General features: G+C 43.4%; 1 protein-coding gene across 1 annotated transcript in view; it reads left to right on the top strand.

Moving 5' to 3' along the window:
* The window catches only part of LOC117367206 (SH3 domain-binding protein 2-like), a 102,092-nt gene extending 93,430 nt beyond the window's left edge, over positions 1-8,662 (top strand). Inside the window, exons 11-12 of the mRNA XM_033959606.1 lie at positions 7,666-7,747; positions 8,606-8,662. Of these exons, the coding sequence (XP_033815497.1) occupies positions 7,666-7,747; positions 8,606-8,662 (139 nt within the window). The remainder of the gene's footprint in view (positions 1-7,665; positions 7,748-8,605) is intronic.
* Positions 8,663-16,733: the final 8,071 nt, after the last annotated feature.

The following is a 16,733-nucleotide window of genomic DNA, read 5'->3' as shown; positions in this document are numbered from 1 at the left end:
TATTTTTTTTTTTAATATTTAAATTTTTTATTTCAAGTTTTTCAAATTATACAATGCACAATGAATCTCAAGCTGCAGACACAATAACATCAAAATCAACAGCTGCAAGAAATGCTCAAAAGTAAAGAATGCCCCTACCTCACACAAAATCACCCCCCCAAATCCCCCCCCATCCCCTTGCAATGCACAGCTTCCCATCTACAATTTCCCCGCTGAAATCCCCCCTCCCCTACCCTCGCTCCATCCAAGGAGCAGACCAGGCAGAAATAACTATCAAGACTCTACAGAGTGTTCAGTGAATCTCTAATTTTATCCCAGGTAAAAGACCTGGACAGGAGTTTGTGACGCCGAGTAGCCACCGATATCTCCATGCGTCCGATAGACAGGAATCTCGTTATCCATGCCGATGGAGATGGGGCTGCAGTATTTTTCCAGTGATTCGCTATGAGACATTTAGCTGCAGCGAGACCCCAGCGCAACAATTTAGTTTGCCAGAGGTGTTCTTTCTCATTATAGAGCCCCAAAAGACACGATTGCGGCGTAACCCCCACCTGAACCCCCAACAGGTTAGACAGGGTAGTGGCAACAGCCTTCCAGAACGGTCCAATAGAATCACAGGCCCACCAAATATGTAAAAAAGTACCCACCTGTTTCCCACAACGCCAACAGAGAGCTGGCGTCCCGGGAAACATTTTGTGTAAACGCTCAGGAGTATAGTACCATCTAGTGAGCACTTTGTACGCATTCTCCTGGATCAAAGCACAAGTCGATGCCCGGGACACCTCCCTGCATATAACTTCCCAGTTCGTAGTAGAAAAGGAGAATTCTATATCCCGTTCCCATTGTTTCTGAAAGGATGGTATAAGTGGCGAATGGCCTCTCCAATATTGGTACAACACTGATAAAGGCCGGGGCACCTGCCTAAGCAGCAACCAAAGATTCTCAAAAGATTCCCGTTCGACACTGGGAGATTTTCCCCATCCCTGGGCCTGCAAAAAATGTCTTATCTGAAAATAAGCCAAATAGTCCCGGCTTGGCAAATCAAATTTCTTCTGGAGCATCCCAAAAGGTAAGATCCCTGTGGTCCCTATCAAGTCTCTAAAGACCCTCAATCCCCTCTGGGCCCACCGATGAAAGACCCTGTTATCACTCCCTGCTTGAAATTGGGGCTCAAATTGTATTGAAGCCAGCGATGAGACCAATGCTCCATTACCCAACTGGGCTCGAGCTCTGGTCCACACCATGGCCAAATGTTTTACAAAGGGATTAGCAATATTTGAAATCCAAGAACGGCTGGATCCAGAGATCCACAACCTATGGTTCAACCTCATACTGTCCCCCTGGTCCTGTTCTAGCTGAACCCCACTTTTATGTTCCCCCAGTTCCCAATCCAAAATCAATTTCAATTGGGCCGATTGGTAATACCATTCCAAATTCAGCAGTCCCCTCCCCCCAGCCGATCTATCCGCCCACAACAGAGATTGGGATAACCTTGGGGATTTACGTTGCCAGATAAAATTACGTAATGTTTTCCCAATCCCCCTCAACTCCCGAGCTGGGACCTGCACTGGTAATGTCTGGAACAGGAACAGCAACCTTGGTAGCACATTCATCTTTACTAAAGCTATCCTGCCCCACCAGGATAACCAAAGTCCATGCCACCTTTGAATATCAGTCCGAATTCGCTGATAAAGTGGCAGGTAATTCTTCTCATGGATCTGGGTTAGATCCTTAGGGATGTATATGCCTAGATATTTAAGTCCATGTTGCACCCATCGGAAAGGAAAGGTCCCCCGAATATGCTCAACCTCAGAAGGCGTAAGTGTCAAATTCAAAACTTCTGTTTTATCCAGATTAATTTTGAACCCAGAGAGGCTTCCATACCTCTCAAAAAGCTGCATAAGATGCGGAAAAGAGACCTCTGGCTGTCCCACATAAAGTAAAATGTCATCCGCAAACAACGCTACCCGATGTTCAACCCCATTGAGCTCAAACCCACTCAGAGAAGGATGGTTCCGAATACTCAATGCCAATGGTTCTATAGAAAGAGCAAATAAGAGCGGTGAGAGCGGACACCCCTGTCTGGTCCCTCGAAAAATGGGAAAAAAAATCGGTATAAGATTGATTTATGCGTAGACAAGCCCGTGGTTTTGCATAAAAAGCCTGGATCCATGCAATGAAAGTCCGACCCAGTCCCATACGATCCAAGACGTCCCAAAGAAATCCCCAGAGAACCCTATCGAAGGCTTTGTCCGCATCTACCGACACCAAGACCGTTTTATCATCCCGTTGACCAACACCCCAGAGTAGATTAAGAGTCCTCCGAATATTATCGCTCACCTGTCTACGTTGTATAAATCCCGCCTGGTCTTGGTGGATTATAGATGGCAAGACTTTCCCCAAACGCAGAGCGAGTACCTTAGCCAATATTTTTGCATCTATGTTCAGGAGCGAGATGGGACGATAAGCCCCGCAAGTTAAGGGATCCCTCCCCGGTTTTAAAAGTATGGTAACTCCCGCCTCCCCCATAGTAGTCGGAAGGGGTGCTCCCTGTGTTACTCCATTCGCTACCCGTGCCAATAAAGGTCCCAACTGCCCGGAAAACCGTTTATAGAAACATCCCGTATATCCATCAAGTCCCGGTGATTTCCCATTTTTCAACTGATTAATCACTCTCGAAATTTCCGCCACTGCGATCGGTTCTTGTAAGTATGCTTTATCTGAGTCCGATAATCTCGGTAATGGAAGGGAATCAAGAAAAGCAGCCTGATCATCTCGATGTGCCATGTCCGGAGCACTATATAGGGAAGAGTAAAATGAGAAAAACTCACCCCTGATCTCTGAGTCCGTCACTTTTAGATCGCCCCTCCTGACCCCCCGTATCGATGTTATTGTAGCCCTGTTCTGCTTAATTTTAATATATCTAGCCAAATGAGCACCAGCCTTATTGCTGTGTTCATAAATTTGAATACGAAAACTGGATCGAATCCTGTCCAGTTCATCAACCTGGAATTGATATAATTCATCTCTTACCCTCTGCAATTGGATCAAACCTCGGTCTCCTTTGTGTCCTGATGTAGCCGTTCCAACCCTATCAACGTCTGACGTAGCTGTAAAATCTTCGGGTTCTGGCTCGTTTGTATCTAGCCCCCCATTTAATAAGTTCTCCACGGACTACTGCTTTCAGAGCATCCCATAAAACCGCATCAGTTACCTCCCCATTATCATTTTGTTCCAAATATTCAAGGATAGTGCGTTCCACTGCTGCGCTTACCTCCGTGGAGCCCAATAGCGACTCATTGAGCCTCCAGTATTTACGCCCACCTTGTTCCAACATACCAGTGCAGGCCACCCAAACTGGGGCATGGTCAGAAATATGCATCGGTTCTATTTCAGCCCGGCTGATCCCACCCATCTGATTTCTATGGATCCACATTCCATCGAGTCTAGTATAAATATGTTGTGCATGAGAGTAAAATGTGAACGATTTCTGAGTACCATGAAGCAAGCGCCAGCAATCCACCAAACCCAGTGAGTGCATTAAATTACATAATGCCTTTGCAGGCTTGTTTAGGGATCTACGCCCCCCACCCGAATGGTCCAAGACTGGATCCGGGGGAACATTGAAGTCACCTCCAAGGTAGACAGCCCCTTTGACAAATGATCTTAACTCAATCTTAAGTCCCTTGTAATAGGCAACCTGAGCTGAACAAGGGCCGTAGATATTAATAATTGTCAGTTGGTGACCCTGCAGCCCTCCTTGCAGAGCCAAGCATCGCCCATCCTTGTCCCGGAATGTATGTTCCACCTGAAAGCCTAACCCTTTTCGTATCAGTATTGCTAGCCCTCCCGCTCTTTTGGTAGCCCCCTCTCCCTGATGAGTCCAAATCAAATCAAATTGTGGTCTTCGAAGGAGGCCTACATCCCGGGGTCTCAAATGGGTCTCTTGTAACAAACATATATCCCATTTCATACGTGTCAATTCCCGAAACACCAAGCTCCGTTTACCGGGACTATTTAACCCATTAACATTCCATGATCCAATGAGAATCTCCGGCTCCCCACTCCCGTCCTTCTTCTGCCTGGTCTGCTCCCTCCCAACAGCCATTCCCCTCCCGCCCCCCCCCCTCCTAATAGCTGATCCGTCTATTTTGGAATCAGCCATATGAGAAATGTACGTCATAGCCAAGAGGCTCAGCTTTTATCACATTCTTATCTCTACAAGCCCACCAACATTCCATGCAAATGTCCCATTCCCCCCCTCTCCCCAATGTTTCAACAATGAACACTCATGCTTCCTCCCTTCAGATATAATTAATATAAGGCATCTCTACATACATTGCAGTCTCTCTATAACATAAATCGTAAGTAACTCGTATGGGAGGAAATATCCCCATAATGAACCAACTATCATTAACTAATTCCCCTCAACAAAGCCCAGAGTGATACATCTGAAAACTATAATCAGATTTCCCCGTCACCCCCACCTATATGACCAATTAAAATCATTAGTACCATACAGGGGGGAGGAGAGCTGTATAAGCAAGCAACCCGTTCAGCAAAAATAAATCACTACTACTCTAACATACTATGAAATCACACATATTCCCAATATGCTCTCCCTCCCAGACAATCTTCACATTCTCCCTTACCATCATACCATCCTCACTCTCTGTACACCCAGCAGTCAAGTATTTCTATGCCCAAAGCATTAACAATAAATAAGGGAAAGGTCAACTCACTCCCCTATGGAAGTACAAGCAATAGCAACATCTGCCCTCCCCCTTATATAACCATGTCGCCCTTCTGCAAATATACCATGAGGATTATCAATATAATAGAGAACCCAAACCCCAACGTTCCGCTCCCCATAACCCCCCCGCTGTATGGGAACAAATCAAGAACTGTCCAGTCCTGGTACAGTGAAGCTGCTCAAGTGCCAGATGTAGACGGCTGTGGGCTCGCCGATGGGACTTCCCATTCCCAGGTCTCAGTTCTTCCTCCTCTCCTGCAGGGCCCCGATCGCTTCTGTCCCCCGTCATTCTGCATCCCAGCTCCTTCAATGCAATCCAAGCATCCACTGAGGAATCCACCCGGCGATGTTTCCCGTTTACTGTAACTAGCAGGCCAAATGGAAATAACCAGCGGTATCGGTAGCCCTCGGCTCTCATGAATTGAGTCACGTCTTTGAATGCGCGACGTTTTTGGAGGGTCGCCGCCGCTAAGTCCTGATAGACCCCCACCGCTATCCCCTGCCATGTAAAGTTAGGATGGCGCCGGGCTGCTTGAAGAATCCGTTCTTTTAGCGGGAAATCACCAAAACATGCAATGATGTCTCTATTGCCCGAGCCCCTCGCTGGACCTAAGCTCCGATGAGCCCGTTGCAAGACTATAAGGCTCATGTCTTCCCGGTCTTCTTCCCGAAGCAGATCTGTACAAAAATCCTTAACTACAGTCTTCGCATCTTTGTATTGGTCTGTATCCGGAACTCCTTTAAAGCGTAAATTATGGCGTCTCGAGCGATTTTCTAAGTCCTCCACTTGACTCCGCAGTTCATCTAGCTGGGATACCGCCACGTGCAGTTCCGAGGAACAGGCCTGTATTGTAGGTTCCACCTGATTTAGACGTTCCTCAGTCGCCGTCACCCGGGTGCCCAGCTCGCTCACCTCCGACCTTATTTCTGCTAAGGCCACTCGAACATCAGCGCGGAGCCCCACCATCTCCTCCTTAAGGTCCCGGAACCATCGTTCCAAAGTCGCTTCCATCGAGTTGTCTCCCTGTGCAGTACTAGTCATCTGTGATCCTGCTTGTTTAGGCCCCGCTTGCGACGCCATGTTAACCGAGGCTGTCGGGGACTCCACAGCATGCGATCTTGTTTTCACGCTCCCCGCTGCTGAGTATTGAAACTTTGCCAGCTTTTTCCTACTCGCCATCCATTCACGAGTGCAAATCACCGGCCACTGAATTCCCACCTCTCCGTAGAGATGTATTATAACACTGACTGTATCGAGCCCCTCCGGAGCTCGAGAATTAACCAGCCATGCTTCTCGGTGACGTCACTTCCTCTCCCACAAGTAGTAATATTGTTGGTAACAAATCACACTTCTTAGGGGATACTTGGCTTGAAGATGTTGAGAAACTGGTGTAGGCACTAGAATGTAGTGTTATGCATACTCTGAATGGAATTTGTTAACTGTGTTACACTGCAGTATTTTCTGGTTATCTTGGGAAATGCTTCTGAATGCCAAACACCCCAATACTCCTACCAATGAAATCCATCAGAGTCTTTGTGAAAATGTAGCAGCTACCCAGCAACCCAATAGGCACTGCAGAAACTTTAGAGCTCTACTGATGACTTAAAACAAAAGTTGTCTTGACCTGTGTGATAAGTACCAAATCACAGAGGAAACAACTTCAGATTAAAAAGTTGTTTTAATTCATAACGGTATGTTTCAGCTATATACACCTGTGGGCAGATTTAACTGACTACATTGGGAATGAGTCAACGAGGCTGAAGTGTTTTTTTAAAATATGGAGCAGGTATTAACATAAGAAAAGACACACCACATGCACAAACACTTTAGTGCCATTTCCTGGTTGAGATGTCTTTGTTGTCAAAATGGTTAAATAGCATTGTATGCAATTAGGAAGTTGTTTAAATCTCCGAAATTGTTCCAAATATCTAGAATTTTATCAGCATTCCCGATATTGCCATTGCTTGATGGAGTCGTACAATTTGCTTAGCATTACTCAGTTGTTGCATAAAAGAACCAACTCCCCACCCCCCCTTTTACAAAACCGTGCTAGAGGTTTTTAGCACTGAATGCTCTGCGCTGCTCCGATGCGCATAGGACTGTCAGAGCAGCGCAGAGCATTCAGCGCACAGGCCGGTGCTAAAAAACCTCTTGCGTGGTTTTGTAAAAGGGAAGGGCAATTTAGCTATTTTTTACTTTTCTACTTTATTTCTGTGGATTTCTCACACACAGTTTTTTTCAGTAGTAGCTCAAAGCGAGACATTCAAGTACACTATGGGCTCCTTTGACGAAGCCACGGTAGCGGTTTAATGTGGGTAATAGCACGTGCTAAACTGCCGGCCGCGCTAGCCGCTACCACCTCCTCTTGAGCAGGCGATAGTTTTAGCGCGGGGGTAGCATGTGATTAAAAGTCATGCGCTTTAAAGCTTCGTAAAAGGAGCCCTATGTATTTCTTGAGACAGCAGGATTGAGACTTGCCAAGATCATAAGGAGTACCAGTGGAATTGAAACCAAGCTTCCTTGGTTGTCAGCCCAGTGCTCTAACCACTAGGCTACTCCTTCACTCCTAACTGGTGTCAAGAACTAGATCACTGTATGAGGGTTTCCAAGTTTAAATTCTTAAAAATTATGTTCCAAAATACTTTTACACTACCTCTCCCCCCTGAAACTCATATCTTGGAAGGGGCAGGGGGGCACTGCAATACAAACCTAGTACAGCACACTGCTTCTTGTACCCATACAATGCTGGCACTATGGGCATCATGCAACTTTTGGAAATGTTTGTGATGCTAGCATTGAGAAAATATTTATCAAGGCAGTGCTTCAGACAGATGTTTTTGTAGTTCTTACTCTATCCATCCTTGTCTTATTTAGCTGAAAGATGTTTGTTTGTTTTTTTTCTTTGTTCCAGGATATTCAAAGCCACTAACCCAAGAGGTATCCCTTTGAATGGATTATATTGTATTAGGAATTCTAACACAAAGCCAGGAAAGGTAATAACACATCACAGTTAAATGGTACTGATTGTTAAAATGTGACTACCTGTCCCTCCTTTGTCTTATTGAAAAACTTGAGTATGTTTGTATGCATATGTGTCGGAATGGTGGGGGGGGGACCCACAAGGGCCATGGCCTCCCCCCAAATTGCCAATGCTTCAGTTCCCAACCTTACCTCCTCTTCCTTCCTTCCTTCCTCCCCCCCCCCCAGTGGGGACCCTGCGGCACCATCAGCTTCGGACTTCCCCACACCTGCCCGCCCGCTCCTAACCCCGGATCCGCTATTATTTAAAATGTTCTGGCAGCCGCGGCGCATGCATCCACCAGATGAGACTTCTGCCGTCGGCCTGCCCCCAGAATTCTATATTCAGCAGCATCTTCCTGTTCCCACCTAGATGGGCGGCTGCTAAATGAAGTGTTCCGGAGCATACATTTATACACGCACACGCTCATTTACACGTACACTTACACTTACCACAGAGATTTTACATCTAATGCACTTTAAATTTGTAGGTTAGATACAGAACTTATACAGCACTTTAGTAAATAGGGACCTCAGCTGGAGTCGGGACAGGATCTGATTCTGTGAGCCCCATTCACAATTATCCTGGACCTTTTTTAGTATCTTATCCTAACTTCTTGTAGTCCAGTGCATCCCAGGGACAGACCTCAGCCAGGGGTCTTTTTCTTCTCTTCTCCAGCACTCCCCCAGGGCTCGCAGAATCCCTCTCCAACCAACCCAGGGAGTAAAAGATAAAATATTTTTGAGTTACTAAGCTGTTTTAGTCAGTTACTTTGCAATGAATCTAACGTCTCATGTCTTAAATTTAATGCTGTACATGTGTTTTTGTACAGGTATTGGTCGTTTGGGACACACTTTCAGAAAAGGTTAGAAACTACAGAATACTTTGAACAGGTCAGTTCAAATTTAAGCTGAATATCACAATCTAATCTAATCTTCTATTTGTGCATCACTCATACCTATACAGGCTCAAGGCGACTTTAAAGAGAGGAGAGGGGGAGGAAGATAGGTAGGAGGGGAGAGAGGGAGAAAGGAGGGGAGGGGAGAGATAAGAGGGGGAGTGGGGATGGGAGGGGAGAAGAAGAGGAGAGGATGCAGGAGATTTAAGTGTCGAACAGATGGGTTTTCAGTTTTCTTCGGAAGATGATGTGGCAAGGTTCAGTTCTGGTCATTTCTGTAAGGCCATTCCAAGTTTTTACTCCTAGAAAGGTAAGCATGGAGTGAAAAACTCATTTGTAGTGAAGATCTTTAGTGGATGGGAGATTTAGCACTGTATGTTGTTTTGTGTTCCATTTCAAGATAGCCAAAATATTTTTTAAAGCTAACATGAGTTAAGCATTAATTTACCAAGAGGTTTCACAAAAAGCTTCACTTAATCTTTATTGAGAAATTATTAGAAAAGCAAGAGCTAGCAACTGCCAGACAGTAAAGGTATGAATGGCAGGAAGTTAAGTCATCAGAAGGTTAACAAGTCATTGTAATAAATCATCAGGGAAAGCCAAGATTATTTTTGAGTGTACAAAAAGTAGTATTGCCAGAAGGGAAAATGAGCTATTAGTCCCTCTCCTCTTTTATTTTGAAAATTCATTTTTAGATGCCCTGCCAGGATGAAAACAGATTAAAGAGAGACTGCTAAAATGATACTGAGCCTATAACACAGCTTTATACAGAGAACTATGTTCAACAGATGGGAGATATTGTGTGACTTTCAACTCCTCTGTGTCTAAGTTACATAGAACTGTCATACAGAGTACGATCAGAGATCTGTCAAATCTAGTATCCTGTTTTCATCCATGGCCAATTCAGATCATAAGTACTTGACAGGATCCCCAAGATAAGTAAGATTCCATGCTTCTTACTCCCAGGAATAAGTAGCAACTTTCCCTAGGTCTAGGTTCATTTAATAGTGGTTTATGGACTTTTCCTCCAGGAACTTGGCCTAACTTTTTTTTAAACCGAGCTACTATAATTGCTTTTACCACATTCTCTGGCAATAAATTCCAGAGCTTAACTGTGTGTCAAATGAGGTAGCTGCGGTATACAAGCATATTATATTAATTTCCAATAACAGGTCTCATACTGCTCCAACTTCCTTATAGACCAGTGGTCTCAAACTCAATCCCTTTGCAGGGCCACATTTTGAATTTGTCGGTACTTGGAGGGCCTCAAAAAAAAAAAAATAGTTAATGTATTAAAGAAATAACAATTTTGCATGAGGTAAAACTCTTTATAGTTATAAATCTTTCCTTTTGGTTAAGTCTTAATAATAATATTGTAATTTATAGCTAAAGAGACATAGGATCAAGAAACTGTTTTATTTTACTTTTATGATTATGATAAACATACCGAGGGCCTCAAAATAGTACTTGGCGGGCCGCATGTGGCCCCCGGGCCGCGAGTTTGAGACCTAAATTGGATTATGGTCCAGCCATTCCTGTGCCCAGAGCGCCAGATATAAATATAGGATCTACTACTATGTAATCAATGCATGAGAAAACGTGCATGTGCAGAGAACATATACTTCCAAGCCTATGGCTTACATGGGTTAAAAGTCAACCAAACTGAAAGATTTCATAAAATGTTTAAAACTTTGCTTATTCCTCATCACAAGGGTAGCTTTCTGGAGTTGTCCAGAAATATGCAATAAATGTTCATCCTTTCAAAGTAGGTCTTCTGAATCAAATGCATAACTGCATTTAACTTTTATGCTTCCCTCCACAACGACTGCCTCTTGAATGATGAATTTAGCCCCTTAACGTTGATGAAGAAAACTCTCTGCAGACTCCTAGTCATTAATAGGTTCATTAAAATCAGAGATCTGAGAGGTGACTCCCTCCCACCCCATCTCTTCCTTCCCACACCCATCCACTCACTGCATCCTCCCTGCCTCCCCCTTGCACTGAGCCTGCCAGTTCCCTCAGGTAACCCTAGAGGAAATAAACTCCATATCTTCCCCATACATGCACCATGCATACACACTCTGTACTTTCTCTCACCCTACCCATCTCACAATCAACCATCCACACCAGAAGGCCAGATGGCAAGACTATTGCTGTTGGGTCTCTACATAACCCCACCCACAGACCCAACAGGAGTATCCACTCCCCTGATCAGATTGCTGTTGGGTTTTATAACCCCACCCACAGATTCAACAGGGGCATCCACTCCCCCTGATCAGATTGCTTAATGGGTCTCTACATAACCCCACCCAAAGACCCAACAGGAGCATCCATTCCCCCTGATCAGATTGCTGTTGGGTCTCTACATAACCCCACCACAGATTCAACAGGGGCATCCACTCCCCTGACCAGATTGCTGTTGGGTCTCTACATAACCCCACCCACAGATTTAACAGAGGCATCCACTCCCCTGAACATATTGCTTAATGGGTCTCTACATAACCCCACCCAAAGACCCAACAGGAGCATCCATTCCCCTGATCAGATTGCTGTTGGGTCTCTTCATAACCCCACCCATAGACCCAAAAGGAGCATCCACTCCCCTTGATCAGATTGCTGTTGGGTCTCTACATGACCTCACCAAAGACCAAAAGGAGCATCCATTCCCCCTGATCAGATTGCTGTTGGGTCTCTACATAACCCCACCCAATCAGCCCTGTTATTACAACTAAGAAGCTAGTCATCAGCAGTCAAAAATCACCATAGCAGTTTTTGTGCCTTCCATTGTCTGCTTCTTAAGGCAGGCTTCTTCGCTGCCCCTGAATTTCCATTGTTATACCCAAGTCTGGGAGCATGGCAGCTGCCTCCATTTGGGGGGAGGTCTTACCATGACCTGCAAGGGAGCTCTGGTGAGATGTTTATGTGGCACACTTTTTGTAAAGTTCACAGCAGTGCCTGTAAGGTGCCCACTACTCTGTTGCCATATCTGGGTGGCATGTCCATCACTTTTCTGGACCCTCCACAGCCAAAAGGTCTGGTTCTAGGTGTTTGGGACTTGGGCGATTTTTTGGATGACAATGTATATAAAGATAGACGTACTAGCAGTCTGGACGATCAAACGGCTGGATGTAGAAGTAGATGATTTTAAAAAAATAAATAAATTTTGGGACGTATTTTTTGAAAATGGACTTTGGACGCTACCAACTTTGGGCGACTAGATGTTTGTTTTGATTATGCCTTTCCATTCGTATAAGTATATCTTATAAAGTGTGCATGTATATCAAAACTCCCCATACGCATATACACACACTGCAAGTGTATTATGTAAATGTAGGCACTGTTTCTGTATGCCTCCGATTTATGTACATATTCCTTGCACAGTTTGCTGATAAAATAGAAGAGTAGCCTAATGGTTAGTGCAGCGTCCTGAGAGTCAGGGAAACCAGATTCAATTTACACTGCAGTTCCTTGTGACTCTGGGCAAGTCGCATAACCCTCCATTGTCCCAGGTACAAGATAAGTACCTGTATGTAATATATAAACTGTGAGTGTGGTGCAGTGTTTAAAGCTACAGCCACAGCACCCAGAGGTTGTGGGGTTCACATCTAATTTCTGCCCAGCCTTTGTACTTACCAAATCTTAATATTTGCCATTAATGCTTAGAAAATGCAAAAATGTATTGCACATCAGAAAAAGGGCCCGTGTTTCTTTATAAACAAGCACCCAGAGCCAGTTTCAATAGCATATATACATGCTGCCCTGCAATTTGAGACATATGTCAAAAAAGATATAGCAGAATTAGAAAAGATACAGAGAAAAGTGATGAAAATGATAAAAGGAATAGGAAGACTAAAGTCTAAAGTGGCTAGGGCTCTTCAGTTTAGAGAAGAGTTGGCTCAGGGGTGATAGGAAAGAGGTCTGTAAAATACTGAGGGGAGTGGAAAGGGTAGATGCGAATCGCTTGTTCACTCTTTCTAAAAGTACTAGGACTAGGGGGCATGTGATGAAGCTACTAAGTAATAGATTTAAAACAAACCGAAAAAAAATATTTCTTCACCCAATGTGTAATTAAACTCTGGAATTCGTTCCTGAAGAATGTTGTGAAATCAGTTAGCTTAGCGGGATTTAAAAAGGTTTGGACAGTTTCCTAAAAGAGAAGTCCATAGGCCATTATTGAGATGGCTTGGGGAAATCCATTGCTTATTCTTTAAAATCTGTTTTACTACTTGGGATCTAGCTAGGTACTTGGGACCTGAGTTGGCCACTTGGAAACAGGATACTGGGCTTGATGGACCTTCAGTATGGCAATTCTTATGTTCTCCAAACCAGATGTAAATGTGTGCAAGAACGCCATGTTGTAGTAAAGTATTTTATAAAATATGTCCATACATTGTAATTCTCAACCAGCTCCATCCAAACTACACCCTCAGGAATATCTATGTGCAGCTTTCCATGCATCTACTTTTTATGCATTTATTTGCCCATACAATTTTATAGGTGCCATTTTCTGCATGTAATACATGCTTCTCGTGCAAAAAATGGCTTAAAAAGTTACTCCCTATATGTAATGCTGCTGACATTTGGGGTTTTTTCTATTTCTCTTGCAGGACTCAAAGGTATACCTTGAAGGAGATTTTATGTTTTCCGATATAGGAAACTTGGTTGAACACTACCACACACATGTCTTACCTGGCCATAATTATCTTCTTCTTCAACATCCATATGGTTACACTGGACCAACATGACCAAACCTCACATGGGTCACTCATTTTGAAGAACTAAGAGATCTGACCATATCATGGGAAGAATGCTAAGCACAGATTTGTCATTGCATGACGATGTACCCAACTGGGCTTTGTTGACTTAAGACACTTTGAGGAAAAGAGTAAGGGCAGATTATAGCCACAGTCTGAAGTGCAATAATTTCAACAGAGGCTTACGTTTTGGTGGGTCCAAGGATGTGGCCATTTCACGTTATCTTTCAGAATGGAAAGCACTGGAACTGTCCCATACAGATCACTTGCTTTGGCTTCTGTTTTTCTTATGCCCCTTCTCTTTTAAAAGTATAGACGTACACTGCTGCTGCTTCTTAAGTGCACTGAGTGGTGACCCCATTTTTAAAAAAAAAAAAATAGTACCCCGAATTTCACATGTATTATTTATTGATATTGTATAGGAAGCACAGCAGTCCATATTCATCTGTACAAGACATTACGCTGTGCTGCTTCAGATCACCAGAGTGTGCTCTCTCCTAATTAAAAAAAACAAAAAATTTCAGTCTGACTCAAATGAAATCCTTCCCCGCACGTTCACTGACTTCTATTCTAGAAATATTTGAAATGATATTTCAATCTTTCAGAAGCTTTTCTTCTGGTACGTTCCTTAGGGGGATGAATATGCATTACCAAGGGCAACAGAACACCTTTTTGTTTGGAAGGGCCAAACAAACTAATCTAAACCTCCACCTGCAAACTCTCCATGTACTCATGCTGCATTGAACAAAATATTGTTGGGGCCTTGGCCCCACTAGCCCACCCCATTCTGTCTCCTATGTGCCATATACTCTTTAGGGCAGTGGTTCCCAACCCTCTGTCCTGAAGGACCACCAGGCAGTCAGGTTTTCAGGATAGCCCTAATGAATATGCATGGGCCAGTTTTGCATGCCTATCACCTCCATTATATGCATATCTCTCTCACGTGTATTCATTAGGGCTATCCTGCAAACCCAGCTGGCTGGTGGTCCTCCAAGACAGGGTTGAGAACCACTGCTTTAGGGGATAAGAGGTACCAGGCTGCTTTCATTCCAAACAAGACTGTGCATGTCTGCTGTGCATCTGGGTAAACAGATGGTGATAACAGATAAATAAAAATGGGAAGTTTAAGAAAAAAGAAAGTTACTGAATGGCATGCTGTGATTGAACAGATGATATTCCATATATGTCCTAAGAAATAAAAATGTATGACTGCTTAGTCACCAGGATATTTCTACCTAACTTTTTGCTATTTTCAATATTTTTTTTAATTGGAGTAAGCGCTATAATAAGTCAGTGTAGTCTTACTGGGTGTAAGGTGCATTGCTTTGGACAGATATTTCACACCTCGTCTGAGAAAAGCAGTAAGACGTGTTTTGCAACCTTTTGTTTTCTTCATATTATGAGGATAGTTTCCATTCACTGCCTGTCAGCAAAATATGTAGATTTTTTTTCAACTTTCACCCTAGATTATTTCTCTAGAAACCTTTGCTGTAAGGTACAGTAAGCAGGTAGAAAACCACCCTTGTACTTTGCCCTAGTTTTGTCTGCAGGATGAAGATTTTCACATAGATTTGAATGGTTTTTTTTCCCCTTGACTTTAAACATTCCCCTAGGAATGCATAGTTTTTAAATGGCTAAATTTAGCCACCTAGTTAAACTATATAGCAATAGTTAGGAACTGTGGGGGTGCAAGTCTCATCCTGTGGTATCTAGTTAGGTAGCACTGAAAATTACCCACCCCATCTATGACAATATGGGACAAAGAGGTATATGTTGAAGAAATGTGTAATTCTATGCTGGGGTTCCATCCTCAGCTGTTTTGTAGGAGTAGGAAGGTCAGTATTCAGTGGGATAGCCACTGCTTAAAGATATCCATTTAGTTATCTAGAAATTTTAACAGTACATATTTTTATCCTCACTGTCAGTTTTAAGTACAACTAACAAATGTGCAGTCCTAAACTTAGGCCTCCTTTTACAAAATTATGATAGTAGTTTCTAGTGCTGGGAGCCACCCTGAATGGCTTGCACTGCTCCCAACGCTCATTGAGTTCCTATGAACATCGGGAGCAGCGCGAGCCATTCAGTGCGGCTCTCCGCGGTAGAAACTGCTATCGCAGTTTCATAAAAGAAGGGATTAGATGAGTTTATCCATTTAATTTAGGATAATTATTAACAGAGTGCTGCTTAATGGGATAAGCCTAACCTAATAGAAGCTGAATATTGCCATTATCAGGTTGTTATATCACACTAATAACCACCTCCAGTCTTTCCCTTTTCTAGCTTCATGTGTAACTCTTGGCTGAATGTGAAATGTTGAACCAAAGGCTAAGTATTGATTGGCCTTAAATTTAACAGAGAAAAATGTATGTATTTAACTCCAGAGTTAACTACATAATTTTTTCAGTACTGAGATCAGATTTTATTCTTTCTACCTTTGAAAAAAATCGCAAATAGTACAAAATAACTAATTATTTGAAAAAAGCACCAAAATGTAACTAGCCAGCTGTGGGATTACCACAGGAAAGACACATTATCAAATGTGGAGTAAAAGCCTCATATCAATACATATTTTGGTAGCAATCACCTTGGATTTCAAGCTGTTTACTTGCTTGTCATAGGCATAAAAAACTCCACACATTTAAATGTTCATCTCACACTGGGCAAAGCCCACCACAGTACACAGGGGATAAAATTAGAAAGCTTTCACTTAGCTCCAAAGCGTGGGGTGCATCGACTTCCAGCGTAGTTGTTGTAAACCTTAAACAGTCACTTGCGGTCACCATCCATGTTGAGCTGGCATCCTACAAGAGCCTTGTTTTGCTGTTGACCGGCTGCATTGGGGATTTTACAACTGAAGCCCTCTGTTCATAGCTGTGCTTCAGTTGTAAAATCCCTGACTGAAGCCCTCAGTCTGTAGCTGTGCTTCAGTTGTAAAATCCCCAAGGCAGTCGGTCAACGGCGAAACAAGGCTCTTGTAGGATGCCAGCTCAGCATGGATGGTGACTGTGAGTGTCATACTGTTTAAGGTTTACAACAACTACACTAGAAGTCGGTACACCCCACGCTTTGGAGCTAAGTGAAAGCTTTCTAATTTTATCCCCTGTGTACTGTGGTGGGCTTTGCCCAGTGTGAGATGAACATTTAAATGTGTGGAGTTTTTTATGCCTATGACAAGCAAGTAAACAGCTTGAAATCCAAGGTGATTGCTACCAAAATATGTATTGATATGAGGCTTTTTCTCCACATTTGATAATGTGTCTTTCCTGTGGTAATCCAACAGCTGGCTAGTTACATTTTGGTGCTTTTTT

Source organism: Geotrypetes seraphini, chromosome 1 (assembly GCF_902459505.1).
Source record: "Geotrypetes seraphini chromosome 1, aGeoSer1.1, whole genome shotgun sequence".
Classification (NCBI taxonomy): domain Eukaryota; kingdom Metazoa; phylum Chordata; class Amphibia; order Gymnophiona; family Dermophiidae; genus Geotrypetes; species Geotrypetes seraphini.
This window is presented reverse-complemented; position numbering and strand designations above follow the sequence as displayed.